Source organism: Atractosteus spatula, chromosome 9 (assembly GCF_055471065.1).
Source record: "Atractosteus spatula isolate fAtrSpa1 chromosome 9, fAtrSpa1.hap1, whole genome shotgun sequence".
In the NCBI taxonomy this organism is placed as follows: Eukaryota; Metazoa; Chordata; class Actinopteri; order Semionotiformes; family Lepisosteidae; genus Atractosteus; species Atractosteus spatula.
Window position 1 is genome coordinate 5,604,403 of NC_142714.1, and position 12,601 is coordinate 5,617,003.

At 37.6% G+C, this 12,601-nt stretch overlaps 1 protein-coding gene across 3 annotated transcripts in view; it reads right to left on the reverse strand.

The window, feature by feature from the left end:
• The window catches only part of arhgap5 (Rho GTPase activating protein 5), a 47,763-nt gene that overhangs the window by 12,832 nt on the left and 22,330 nt on the right, over positions 1-12,601 (reverse strand). The window contains exon 4 of one of the 3 annotated variants that reach the window (XM_088925133.1): positions 7,394-7,438. The exons of the other annotated variants lie outside the window; for them this stretch is intronic. Within the exon in view, the coding sequence (XP_088781259.1) occupies positions 7,413-7,438 (26 nt within the window). The 3' untranslated portion in view covers positions 7,394-7,412. The remainder of the gene's footprint in view (positions 1-7,393; positions 7,439-12,601) is intronic. 3 annotated transcript variants of the gene reach the window in all.

Consider the following 12,601-nt stretch of genomic DNA (forward strand, 5'->3'; position numbering starts at 1 on the left):
AATGCCATTGGAAGTTGAGAAGCAATGCCATTGGAAAGCTGCAAAAATAAATTCCTACTGCTGTCCAAGTCACTTTTGAAGCAGTCTGAATAGATGTTAATGCCAAGTCATGTGTTATTTGCATTCCTGTAACTTTAATTACGCCTGTTGCTTTGCTTAAAAATCAGATTGTTTTTTAAAATGTGCAGCATGTTTTTAAGTCTTATCGGGCCTTGCTGTCTGTAGAGCGGGTTCTTCCAATTATCAGCCTACTGCTAGCCTCTGGCATCATTAAAATGTCAATTAGCTGTCAGACGTCATTCCCTTTCTATCACATCGGCTCCCTTCGCAGAGCAGCAAATACAAAACTACAAAACAGGACGGTCCAAGCCACTGGTTAGTTACCGCACTCCTTCGACTGGATCTGCCACATCAGAACGGCTGCATTCCTGATTTTTTTCATTCTTTCATATTGTTTATAGAATTACAAGCAGAAGAATAAAAAAAAACATTCACTTCTATGTTTTTTACTGCTGAAAGTTGTTTTTTTGCTTTCTACAACTGAGGCTGTTTGGGATGAGTGGCTTGTAAAGCAAATATACACTGGAAGCTAAGGCTGAAGGAAAGAGAAAGAACAGGATTCGATCTAAATTTAGTTGCCCCTATACTGGATGTTCTATTGTGAAAGCAAGCCCATCCGCCCCTCCAGCAATTCCTTCATACATTTTAATTTAATATAATTGAGAATGACATTAGCTCTTAAGTAATAGCTCACTGTCATACTAGCTCTTTCCCCCAATTTAAACTTAATTCAATTCTTATCATTGGGACAAGGCACGATCTGCTGGATATGTTTGCACATTTGCAGCATATTTAGCACTTTAATAGCACAGCTCTTTTTTCGGCTTAACAAGAAAGTTTTTATCTTTTGTGTGATTTTTTTAAATACTGTGATTTCAAAGTGTGTCAGATATAATGAACCAAAACCATCTAATTTGTGAAAATGGCGTCAACGGTGCTGGATTCACGCAATAGTGTTGTCACTTTTGAGCATGTTTGTTAAGTGTCCAACTAACCTAGACAGACATCATCCAGTTACAAGAACAGAAGACTTGAGAAAGCTAGAGTATGTTTTAATTCCCAACCCTGACTTCCAAACAAATATATATTTTTTTAATTATGGATTCATATGCACAGTTATTCAAGTCTTGAAATGTTACCTCTAAATACAACACACAACAAACTACTAAAAACATTCCTTGCTTAAAACATTATTCTTTTATTTTAGGAAATTATACTGAACAGAAGGTACACAACCAAATACTTCAGAAGCTGCAAGATATTGGCATTTTATGCAAAAAAATAAGATAATTCATACAAGAACTTCAGGCACTTACAATGTGTTGGAACACTGCCTAAATGGAAAATCTAAAATACCAGCAATCACATCCTCTGGAAAACAGAACAGACCATGTTATTTATACTCAAAAGATACAGCAGCAAGCAGAATTGTTATCTAAATTCAGCCTCCAGATACATTTTACAATTTGGCATGGTAACAAGTGGATTATTATTAATGGAATAATTCAACAGTTGTAATTTACAGAGTCCATACTCTTCACAGGGCTGCTTAACTCAGGAGCTCTGTCCTTTACTCCGTTTTTTTGCTACTCAAATACCTGCCATGCTGGAATATGAGATTTGTTACTTAAGGTAAATGTATTAAAAGCCAGGAACATACACATAATAGACATTTTAACTCATCTCACTGTAGATGGCATTAAAAACACATCAGTGGCTAAGTCCCAGACGTGCAGAGCAACTCTGCCACCTCATTAAGCTCGCATGCTGTTAAATTATTATTAATGAAAATCATCCAAATCCTGCTTTCTTAACGGAAAGTGGTAACTGGCATTTATAAACTGAATTTTACTTATGCTAAACCAAAGGCATTTTCCCTGCAACAACGTGACCCCAAAGGTTACTGATATTTGCTGAATCATGGTCGAAGATGTTGAAGCCTCGACAAACACCGATCACACATATTGAATGCTCAACGCAAGAGGCTGCGATGAACAGAGATGTACATGAACAGGTTATTCGCTCTCCCTCTCCTAGAAGAGGTGTAAACAGTACCACAACGCAATAAGGACACTACAGGATGGAGTAAATGAAACATTATGATGAGCCAAGTCATCATTTTCAATGGCTGCACATTCATCATTTCAGTCTCTTGCCTGTGCAACCCCATAAATCAAACATTCTAGAAAATGTGGCTTGAAAACTGTTAAGATTTTGAATCCCTATTCATACTTCATTTTTATAATAGCAATGTTTCTCGCTAACATTAATAGGGAAATCCATGCTAATAAAATTCACCTGCCAATAAATCTCAGCCAAAATTGATCCATGTACTTTACCAGTGAATGCCGAAATGTTAAGAAAGGTAATAAATTAGTAATATCCTTTTTTTTAAAAAATCAAATTGCTAGAACTTATTTGGATTTACCTTTTACTGAATTAACGTGAACAAATACTCAAAGCACTCCTGAAGTTGTGCCGAGTTCCTGTTTGCTGCTGGTGCTCACAGTACACCACATTATCATCTGTGAAGAGTCCAGATTTGTAGGAAACATGCGGTTATGCCTGGGCACTCTCGGCAGTATTAGGGAGGCTCTGTCTGTCACAGTTAGCCTTATCTACGGGCTGCAGAGAAGGCTGCAGCTGCAAGCCTCTCTCGGCACTCAGTCTTGTAAGCCATGCTCCGCTGACTCTCTGCTCACTCCAGCTCGGCCAGCAGCAAGCCTGGCACAGCCCTCTCTGCCATGCGAAGGCGAGACAAAGCAAACAGTATAACAAACACTGAATTGTTTCCGATCGACACAAAATTATATTTGCACGCCTCATATTAGTACCTTGATTAAACTTTCTGATTTCCATAGTGATTAACAAACTATTTTAAACTAAATTGTTCACATGGAAGAGCCCATATATGCCTACGTGTCCTAAAAATAAAATAATGCCACCACATTTGCAGGTAGCAATACTTTGCATATCCATAAATTAATACATATTTATTGTAAAACTGCATTTTATCATTTGGACTTGTATGATTTTTTTACTAGAAAGTAAATGAGTGTTCTCTTCAAGGTAGCATTAGATAAAGGACTTTGCATATCAGTGCAGACTGGACAGAAGGGCTAGCACATCTGCCTCAAATGAAGTGAGTGGATCAGTCTGTTTCATTTAGCTCTGGTTTTTAATGAACAGATGGGCAATGATTAAAAAATAGCCCTGTTCTTCAAACTGAATGGTATAATTACATAATACACAATGGAATGGAAGCCCAGCTATGAAAAACTCTCCATAATTTTCATGCATTTAAAGCTGCAGGTGCTACAAGGTTGTTAAAAAATGCATTCTCACCAACACGAACGCCTCGGTAGTGATGTATCTTACATATCAAGTAAGATAAACTAAATTTGCTACTGAGCTGTGCAGTTCTCTCTCAACTTCAGATATTCATTTTGCATGATACCTTCTTATTAAAATTTGCAGAGCAGATGTTTTCTGACATGCAGGTACACTCATTAAGAAAAGCTGGTTAACATGGAAGAAGGAAAACAAAGGCAAAACTTTATTTTTTATTTTTCAACTTCGATGAAACTTCCTTCATTAGTGCATTAGTGGTAACAGCAAACATTTTAAAAACGTGACCCTCCCTAAAACTATTTCCATCTACCCTTGTCAAAGATTAATGAGTTTATTAATCTAATCATCCCATTTTTAAAGAAAACCAGCTTTTACAGAGCTCAACTTATCATTAGTCAACAAATTAAAGGGAATGCTGCAGATGTTCTCTGAGCGTAGCAAGGATTTCTAGATGTGCTGCTGGCCTGTTAGTACAGAACACAGTCCTTTTGTCATTTTATTGCCCTCATGAGTCTTGTTCAGCTTTCTGTCCTGCACTGCTTTCTCCCCGCTGACAACAGAATAGCATTTTTCCTAATGTAACGTGACAACCAGCAACCAGTAATCCCTGCAGCTGTGCCCAGAAAGGTGGCTGCACAGTATTTTAATAAGGTTGAGTACGTCTGCCCTGGAGATTGGGCCTAATGTGACTGCACCCAACTGGAGGAGGTGCAAAGATGCTACTGGGGAAACTATATCACTCACGCAACACTCGCTAATGCACACTGACAGCCCCACCATTTTCTTTTTCTATAAACATCCCTATTTCATCCATGACATTCAGTGTGACTTTCAGTACCTTAAGCAGAAAGTCCATTTGAAGCCCATTCTTTACAGAAGATGTACGCCAAACGTGATGAAACCGAGCTAATACCTACTTGTCTCATGATATTCGCTATTTGAAGCGACCTATTGAGACACTACTGAACAGGAACAGCTTAAAAAAAATAATGTGTAATAAATTACACCAGCCAGTGAGTTTTAAATATTCAACACAAGAAGGCTCAAAGCTGATTCTACCCGTCACAGCATCCTGAATAGAAAGGGGGAATACTAAAGGGTCAGTTTGTACGAGTGTCGAATTCACAGCTTAGTAACGCAATCAACACGTTAGCTGATGGCAATCCAGGTGGCAGGACAAACGGATTTCTCCCTCCTTCCGGATCCCTGCCGAGATAATGTCCTGTTGTTCGGAAAATCCTTCTCCTTGACCCTTTAGAAGCTGAATATGCCTTATCTGCTTAGATAAAATCAATCTGACAAGTGCAATCATTAAAGTGACAGTTTGTTGAAATACTTGGATTTTATTTTTGAGGAGAAAATGAAGGAAGAACATCCCCGCGTTGCTCCAGAGAGGTAGAGCGATATTAGATGACCCTAAAATAAGCACTGCAAAACTGAGAGGGAGCAATACAGACCTGAGGAATAGCCTGAGATTTAAAAAAAAAAAACATTTTCCCTGGGGCTCCTGAGTTTTTTGTCAATGGCAATATTCTCAAGAACACAGTACAGGAACTGAACACCTTTCTACATTAGATATAGTGCTTTACATTTTTTTTTAATTTCTTATTTCTTAAATCACTCTGTGATTAACTGTACAAAGCAATGTGGCAAACAATGCATGTAATCTGAAGATGCCTGCTGTGTTTATTACCACACACACTGTTCCCACACTAACACATTTATCATATCAGTAATAATCCTCATTCTCTTAATAGCAGCCTTGCCATAATTTTGTCCAAAATCCAATTTGTTGTCCCCGGGGCAAGAACAAAACTAGATATGATATAGTGCATCATGTATTCATTGCCAAGTTATAATGCCAGAGTATAAAGATCACATTCAGGCATTCCCTTGAGCAAGTTTCATTATGAAGGGTCTTCATTCACAGCAGCAACACTGTGAACACAACTCCATTGAATGAAGGATGCAAGCAAATTGCCTGTTGATAACATTTCATGATGTAGTCTAATCCCAGAGAGATCTTGCATAGTCATTCATTATGGTTTGTCATCTCACTTTCCTTGTACAGTTTTCGATGCCCACCACAAACGGATAAAAAACTAAAATTAAAATAAAAATTCACATAACTAGCACCTTGAACAGTAGAAAGAAATTTCAGCTCATGGCTGTCAAGAATGATTTATGCAGAGAATACTTATTATAAAGCCTATAATACACTATTTAATATCACGCCTTTAAAAACTTAATCTACAAAAACTTGTCAAATGCATACTATCAAGAACAAATCAGGGGGAAAACTTCACACTGATAGATCCATTAAAACCAGGAACCATTACTGCTGCTTACCATAAAAGAAAATACAGCTAGACTCAATAGAAATTCAAGCACTTTCCTATGCACTCCAGATGTAACTAGATAATAAAAATGGATTTTTAATTTTTTTCCCACTAAAAGAGAAAAACAGTAAAAATCTCCAAAGTGGTTAAATGTGACTAAAAGTTCATAAATGATTAACTAGGCTATATATTTGACTTTAATTTTTTCACTAATCATTTTTATTTTTGTGTTATAACATTTGTATCTTTAAAAAAGGGTACCTACTGTATAACAGAAACAGACTTTCAGAAGCTTAAGACTACATTTACCATTTATCATTTTCACCTTATACTGTGTTATTTAGGAATACATTTAACTCAAATTTATAAGATAGAATTGCAAACAATATTGTCCATTCTATCTGAGCATCTGTTCTACAGAACGCTTATGCTTCATATACTTTTACTCAGTGCCACTTAAAGATGGCACAGAAAGATAATGAGGGGATAGACAAGATCAGCAAAGGTGGGTGGTATTCTTGAAAAAAATATTTATACTTCAATATCCTTTTTTTCAGGATGGATAAACGTGAATCCATAGTGCATCATCTGCAATATATTAACTTCTATTTACCAGTACCTTTTGGGTAGGTTACATGCCAACTACTAAAGAGACAGCATCTCCAGAATATGCTGACCGTTTTCACAAAGCCAACAGGCCTAAAGCATCAACATGTGGAAGGTAGTCTCAAGGTCTCATTACCTGTTTTGGTCACAGTGTGGACTTGGCTTTATCAGTGACTTTTCCCCCTAATCCAGTGTTTTCAAATTCCTCAGGAGAATAAAATAAAGGCTGACAAAGGACAAATCAAATCAGTGCTGTAGTACAGCTTACTCGTGCATTTTTCTGTCAGGACTTTCATCCTTGTGAAAACTGAAAAGGTCTTATATTTATGACATATCTCAATCACCACAAATAGGATATACACTCAGCATTCAGTGGAAAAAAACACCAGGAGGTTCATATTCTGTTGAGAATAACGTGAATGTCTATAACTTTGGCACTACAACCACACTAGAAAAGCTCAATAGGAAATCCATCTGCAAGCTATTACACATTATGGATGCGTTTATACTTTTTACAGGTTTCTATGTGCTTAAAACGAAACATTTCATTCTTCTCTGTGATGCAGTGAGTGCACACACTCTCTTTTCAGTAAATGTCCTAAGCCTTTGAAAGCCTTCAGTGCATCCCTTGCATTTTAATAAATTAGACCTTTGTCCAGGAAGCCTGGCTTCATGTTCCTCTACAGTGCTGTAGATAAGATATGCCCATGCTCTTCAGTTTTTCTGATAAAGCTACACAGCCTGTTGTAGATCTGAAGAATGCAGCAGTTAAATGAGCAATCACAATCAATGAGCAAATAACCATGAAGTCTATTTTTTCTCTCCCAATGCAGCCACAGGCTATCTTGGAGCAGAGGCAGGCAGGAAGAGAACAAAAGCAGGGAAGAAAAAAAGGAAGTGACTGTGCATAAACCAGATTAGGACTGGCATCAAGTACTGGTGCTGCACAACTATCGCTTAATAGACAGCAGAATGCAAAAACCAATAATGACATTCCCTCAGAATGTGTAGCGCAACAAACAAAAAATGAATCAAACCTTTTCATCAGAGGACTTTTCAGAGAGGCCGTTTTAGAGGACTGCCTATAAAGAAGAGTTTATAAAGAAAAAACACAGCTGTAAAAAAATCCAGTCACATTAATGTGTTTACAAAGGTTAAACAATAAAAACACCACAGCCGCTGTGATCTTCATGATGGACTGCAGTGTGAAGCAAGACTACAGAAAGACCGGTCTCTGTTTTTGGCAATGAAGCAGGAGTCCCACATCCCCAACTGTCCAAGTCTCAAAAACCAGCTGTACAATTTTCAATTTGTGAGCAATCTATGGTAATTTTAAGCTAGCTAAAAAGTGACACTGAACTATGGACATTTTTCTCTAATGTTATAATTTATGACAGTTTACAAGTTATGCTCTTCCTCACTTTTAAATCACCCGAAATGGTTTAGAAGTTTTCTCCTGTTTTTCACCATTTACATCCCTGTTCAGATATTGTGCTCTGGCAGTAATCAGTGAAAAAATATAGATAACAGTTTTCTTATTTCATTAAAGAAATTACCAGTCTAATTTTTAAAATAAATTACAGTACGTGGGATACAGTTATTCAATACTGGAACATAGTATTTACATATTGAATACTGAAACATACTTGGTTATTTAAATATGGGTCTGGATGTTCACTTACTAAAGATTCGCCCATTCCAAGAGAGGATTCCTTCTTTTATTAGTTTCAATGCTCAGCAGCCAAAGCTGATACCATAATGGAGTACAGTAATGGATACTACTTTAAATCGTAAAAACACAGGCCTCTTCTCTTTCTATAGCCCTCTGCTAAATTACACGTCATGTATTATAATCACTCAGTAAACTGACTTCCTACTTTTCTTTTGTAGAATGCTAAGAAAGCTGATAAAGGATACAAGTCACTTGTGGGATAATTCCTCACATTTACATGCATCTTTAATCCTACAGGATCCCAAAGTGCTTTACATATAGGAGGAGAGCTCTTCATCCACCACTGAAGTGCAGCACCCACATGAATGACACACAGCAGTCATGTGCCAGCAGCTCTACTACACAGTAAAGCAGGTAAAAAACAAGAGATATTACTGCACAGATTGCATCAATGAGAATACAATGGCAACAGGGAGGCCAGAATGTGCAAATCCAGCATGAAAATTAGCTACGACACCTTGGTTAACACCTCTAATCTTACAAACAGTGACACAGATCTTTAATTACCAAGGACCTTGGTTTAACCTATTGGTTTAGCCTATTAGGGTGGTGCGGTGGCTCTGTAGCTAAGGATCTGCGTCTGTGGCTGGAAAGTTGCCGGTTCAAATCACACAGCCGGCAGAAGAATCCTACTCTGTTGGGCCCCTGAGCAAGGCCCTTAACCCCAACTGCTCCAGGGGCGCTGTACAATGGCTGACCCTGTGCTCTGACCCCAAGCTTCTCTCCCTGTCTGTGCGTCTGTGTCTCATGGAGAGCAAGCTAGGGTATGCGAAAAGACGAATTCCTAATGCAAGAAATTGTATATGGCTAATAAAGTGATCTTATCTTATCTATTGTGGAAAGGAAAGCATCTCTTTCAGCAGTATCCCTTGTCATCATAGCATAGTACTGATTTGAAGGATGCGCACCTTGTACTGGTCCACCTACACTAGCACAGCTTTCCTTTCCAGTACAGACCAAGCCCAGATTTTCTTAGCTTCTATGAGATCAAGCTTAAACACGGTAATGCTGTAACCAGCTTTCCAGCTCTACTCTCCATTATAAGAAGACAGAATGGAAACCACATTTATCTGCAGGCCTGCACTTTCCTGGCTTGCAGGTACAACTGCTGCTCAAACCTCCATTTCTGGCTTTATTCTGTCTGTTCTCACCACTCTTTACAAAACTATTTCTCTTAAACTGGGCCATTTTATTGACTTCTCATTCCCATTTTTATGGCCACTTCTCCAGGCACAACAAAACTGTTGAGAAGACTGAAATGCTGACCTGATGACATTCTCTGACCATAATGAAAATGCATCCCCAAAAGTCCTCTGACATTCACAACACCACATCTAAGGCCACCCGAGTATACAAAGCACATGCTAAACACACAGTGCATAAACTAGCATCAGCTATTCACTACATCCGACTATTTACTCATCCACAGATACTGTGCTCTGCTATAAGACATGCCAATTTGCCAACAGGTATTTCAACTTTAGACCTTCTAGCCATGTAGACGTAGCTGCCAGGAGAATTATCCCTGAGTCACTGGTAACATGCCCCCTCACAGAAATAATGCATTAGGTTCACTCTTGAAACACCCACTCAAGCCACAAGTAGGAAGCCCAGTTTTTCAGTAAGCCGTCAGACTGAAGTTACACAAGCTACATCAGCTTCATCTCTTTTTAATGAGATCAGAATTTTTTATTCATGAGCTGAGCTCATTCACACATGCAATATTTTAGCACATTCTTACCATGTTGCTCTCCTTGTATAGAGTTTATAGAGAGGCTGTCAGCTTTCAAGAGCTAGAAAAACTGAACTGTGCTCTGTCCACAAGAATGAGACTACCTCAGCTCTCACTACTGTTACAGATCCATATATTATGTAATTCCTAAGAATATTACATAATACAGGTTATTAATTAAGGGCGGATCAAACAGCAGATGCAGGCTATACAAAACCAATAAGAACAGAGAGAGTTCATGTAACTAGACTAGCAATACAACAATAAACAAATGTACATAAGGAAATCTCATTGAGGCCCAGCTGCACTGAAGCTATGATGCTGGTACTCTTCACTGCAAAGCCTCAGGAATGACTGGTGTCTTTGCAGCCTTTAGAAAGTTGCTGTATTTTATGTCTGCCAGATTAGTATATCAAATGGTACTTTATTTACTGTCACAGTGTTTTCTTCGTTGAGGCCTGAAGAGTGAAGCAATTAGTTTGAGCAATCACAGGCAATTAATCAAAAAAAGCCCTGAAGCATAAACCGTTAATTATTATTTTCATGTAGACATTGGCCATATCTAAAGATCAAACAAGTGCACTCTGTGTTAAAGATGACAGATTGTTGGTTGCTGTTTAAATGGAAGTATGTTGCTTTGATTTACCCCCAACCAGGATACAGTGGCAATTATGAAGAGTCACATCAAAGCTTATACCACCAACTCCTCTGACATGCTGCCTCAAAGTTCTTGAAACATAGTTGAAATGGCAGACCAGGCTTATCACTTTTAATTAATTTAAAGGCACAACCCGCAACAGGTCAGCTGAATTTAAAACAAAATGTTTTGAAGATAAATGATTAACAGCCAAAAAGGATCAGTAGGTACAAACAAATCTTCAGTATCAGCTTTATGGCTTTATCTCTGGAGGTGAGGGAGTTAACATCCTATCACTGGAAATCTAAACTTCACATAAACTGATTTTATTTTTTTCTGATAATTGGAAGGGAAACCATATGTCGATTTCAGGTCTGAACTGCAGCCACACCACCAATGTTTTTTTCTAGCAGGCTCACATAAAAGCCAATACTGAACTGCACAATTTAACAAAACAAAAAAGAGCGCATTAATGACTTTTAACTGGGAAGTGATATACTGTACTCTAGGACCAAGGTATACACAAAACATAATACACTGGATCTTTACCCATATACATTAAACATAGATCTAAGTGTATGTTACAACTGTAAAATCAACTATAAAGACTATTTAGAATACTGTGTAAAATCTCTGTCACCACGTTTCCAAAAAAAGATATTACTGCTCTGAGACCATATGTATTTGCAGTCTTAAAGGAAACATCCTATACTGACATGCTCCAAGTAACAGAATCTTTTCAGTCTTGAAGAGACTACAAAGGGACCAAATTAATATATTGGCAAAGGGCACTGTCAAAAGCAACCAATGGACCTTTCCAGAATCAACAATTCAACACTGTGGCATGTGGAATAAAACTGTACCTTTTAATTAAAATACTGCTCCACATGTGCATGTGCTGCTACAACAGTTCACTGCAATGCAGCTCTTCCAGTAGAGAAATTCCCTTGTTGGGCTAATAAATCACTGTCACAACAATCAATCTCTCTCCTCATAAGGGCTCTGATGAGAAACGATCATTTCAAAGATCCACCAAGGATGTGAGGACAGCTTAAATCTCCACTTCTCAATGATACAAATTACAAATGATTACACTCTAACAGCATATTGATGATAAATTTGTTGTGAATGCTATCTGCTATTTTCACCTGTAAATCACACGTTACAAGTTTATTTCACCTGCAAATCAAAACTTACCTCTTCAAATAATCTAAGAAACGTGAAAAAAGATCTATCATTAGCTTGCAGGATGCAAGTGAAGAGGTTGTGGATCAATTGTGCAAATGGTATAGAAATGTACCACAAACCTTCCTATGAGGCCCCAATATAATCCCTCTTTATAACAAAATTCATCTGAGTCAGATGAGATTTATAAAGAAACACTGAACTGAGCGTTAAGCTTTCACTGAGATTTAATAAGACCAAAATACATCCCTTTCCTCATTGTTTTTGTCAAGATTATGCAGTGAAGAGAGATCAATAACCACTCTTAGAGCTTGTACATTAAGAAAGAATCTAATTTGAAGGTGAAATGTTGAGCGAACCTTTCAAATTGAACTGACACTAACAAATACAAAGTTCATGTTTGTCATGCTGTCTCCATGGATACGAGTAAACGTTAACAGACATCCCTCTATTCCTTTCATAACTCGAACATCAGAATATTTCAAACAAATCTGTGTCTTCATTTTCCCCGAAATCAGTTAGGCTAAGTGAACCTGCATGCTTCAAGTTGAAAATAAACTGGAACAAGAAGTGTTGTTCTGTACAATCTGTACTTTTAATTGCCTTTACAATATCATTGTTCATCACTTGCTTGAGTTTTAAATATATTAAGTAATGTGATCAAGGAAGGGAGATGACATTCTTTACATATTTATAATAAATTTATTTTAACAGAAATATTTGTACTGTAAACATGAAGGTAAAACACATGAAACTAAAGAGCTATGCTAAAATGCTACATGAAAAGAACCACACACAGAGTGGGAATGTGAGACTGTTCACTCTCCGGTAACCCCATGAACTTTCTATGCTAACACCAATTATTCCCAAAGGTTCACAGATTTTAGAGCTCTGTGCACTCTGAACAAGACAGAACATGTTCATCCGTTAAACTGTAACAGGTTACAAACCGAGTAAAA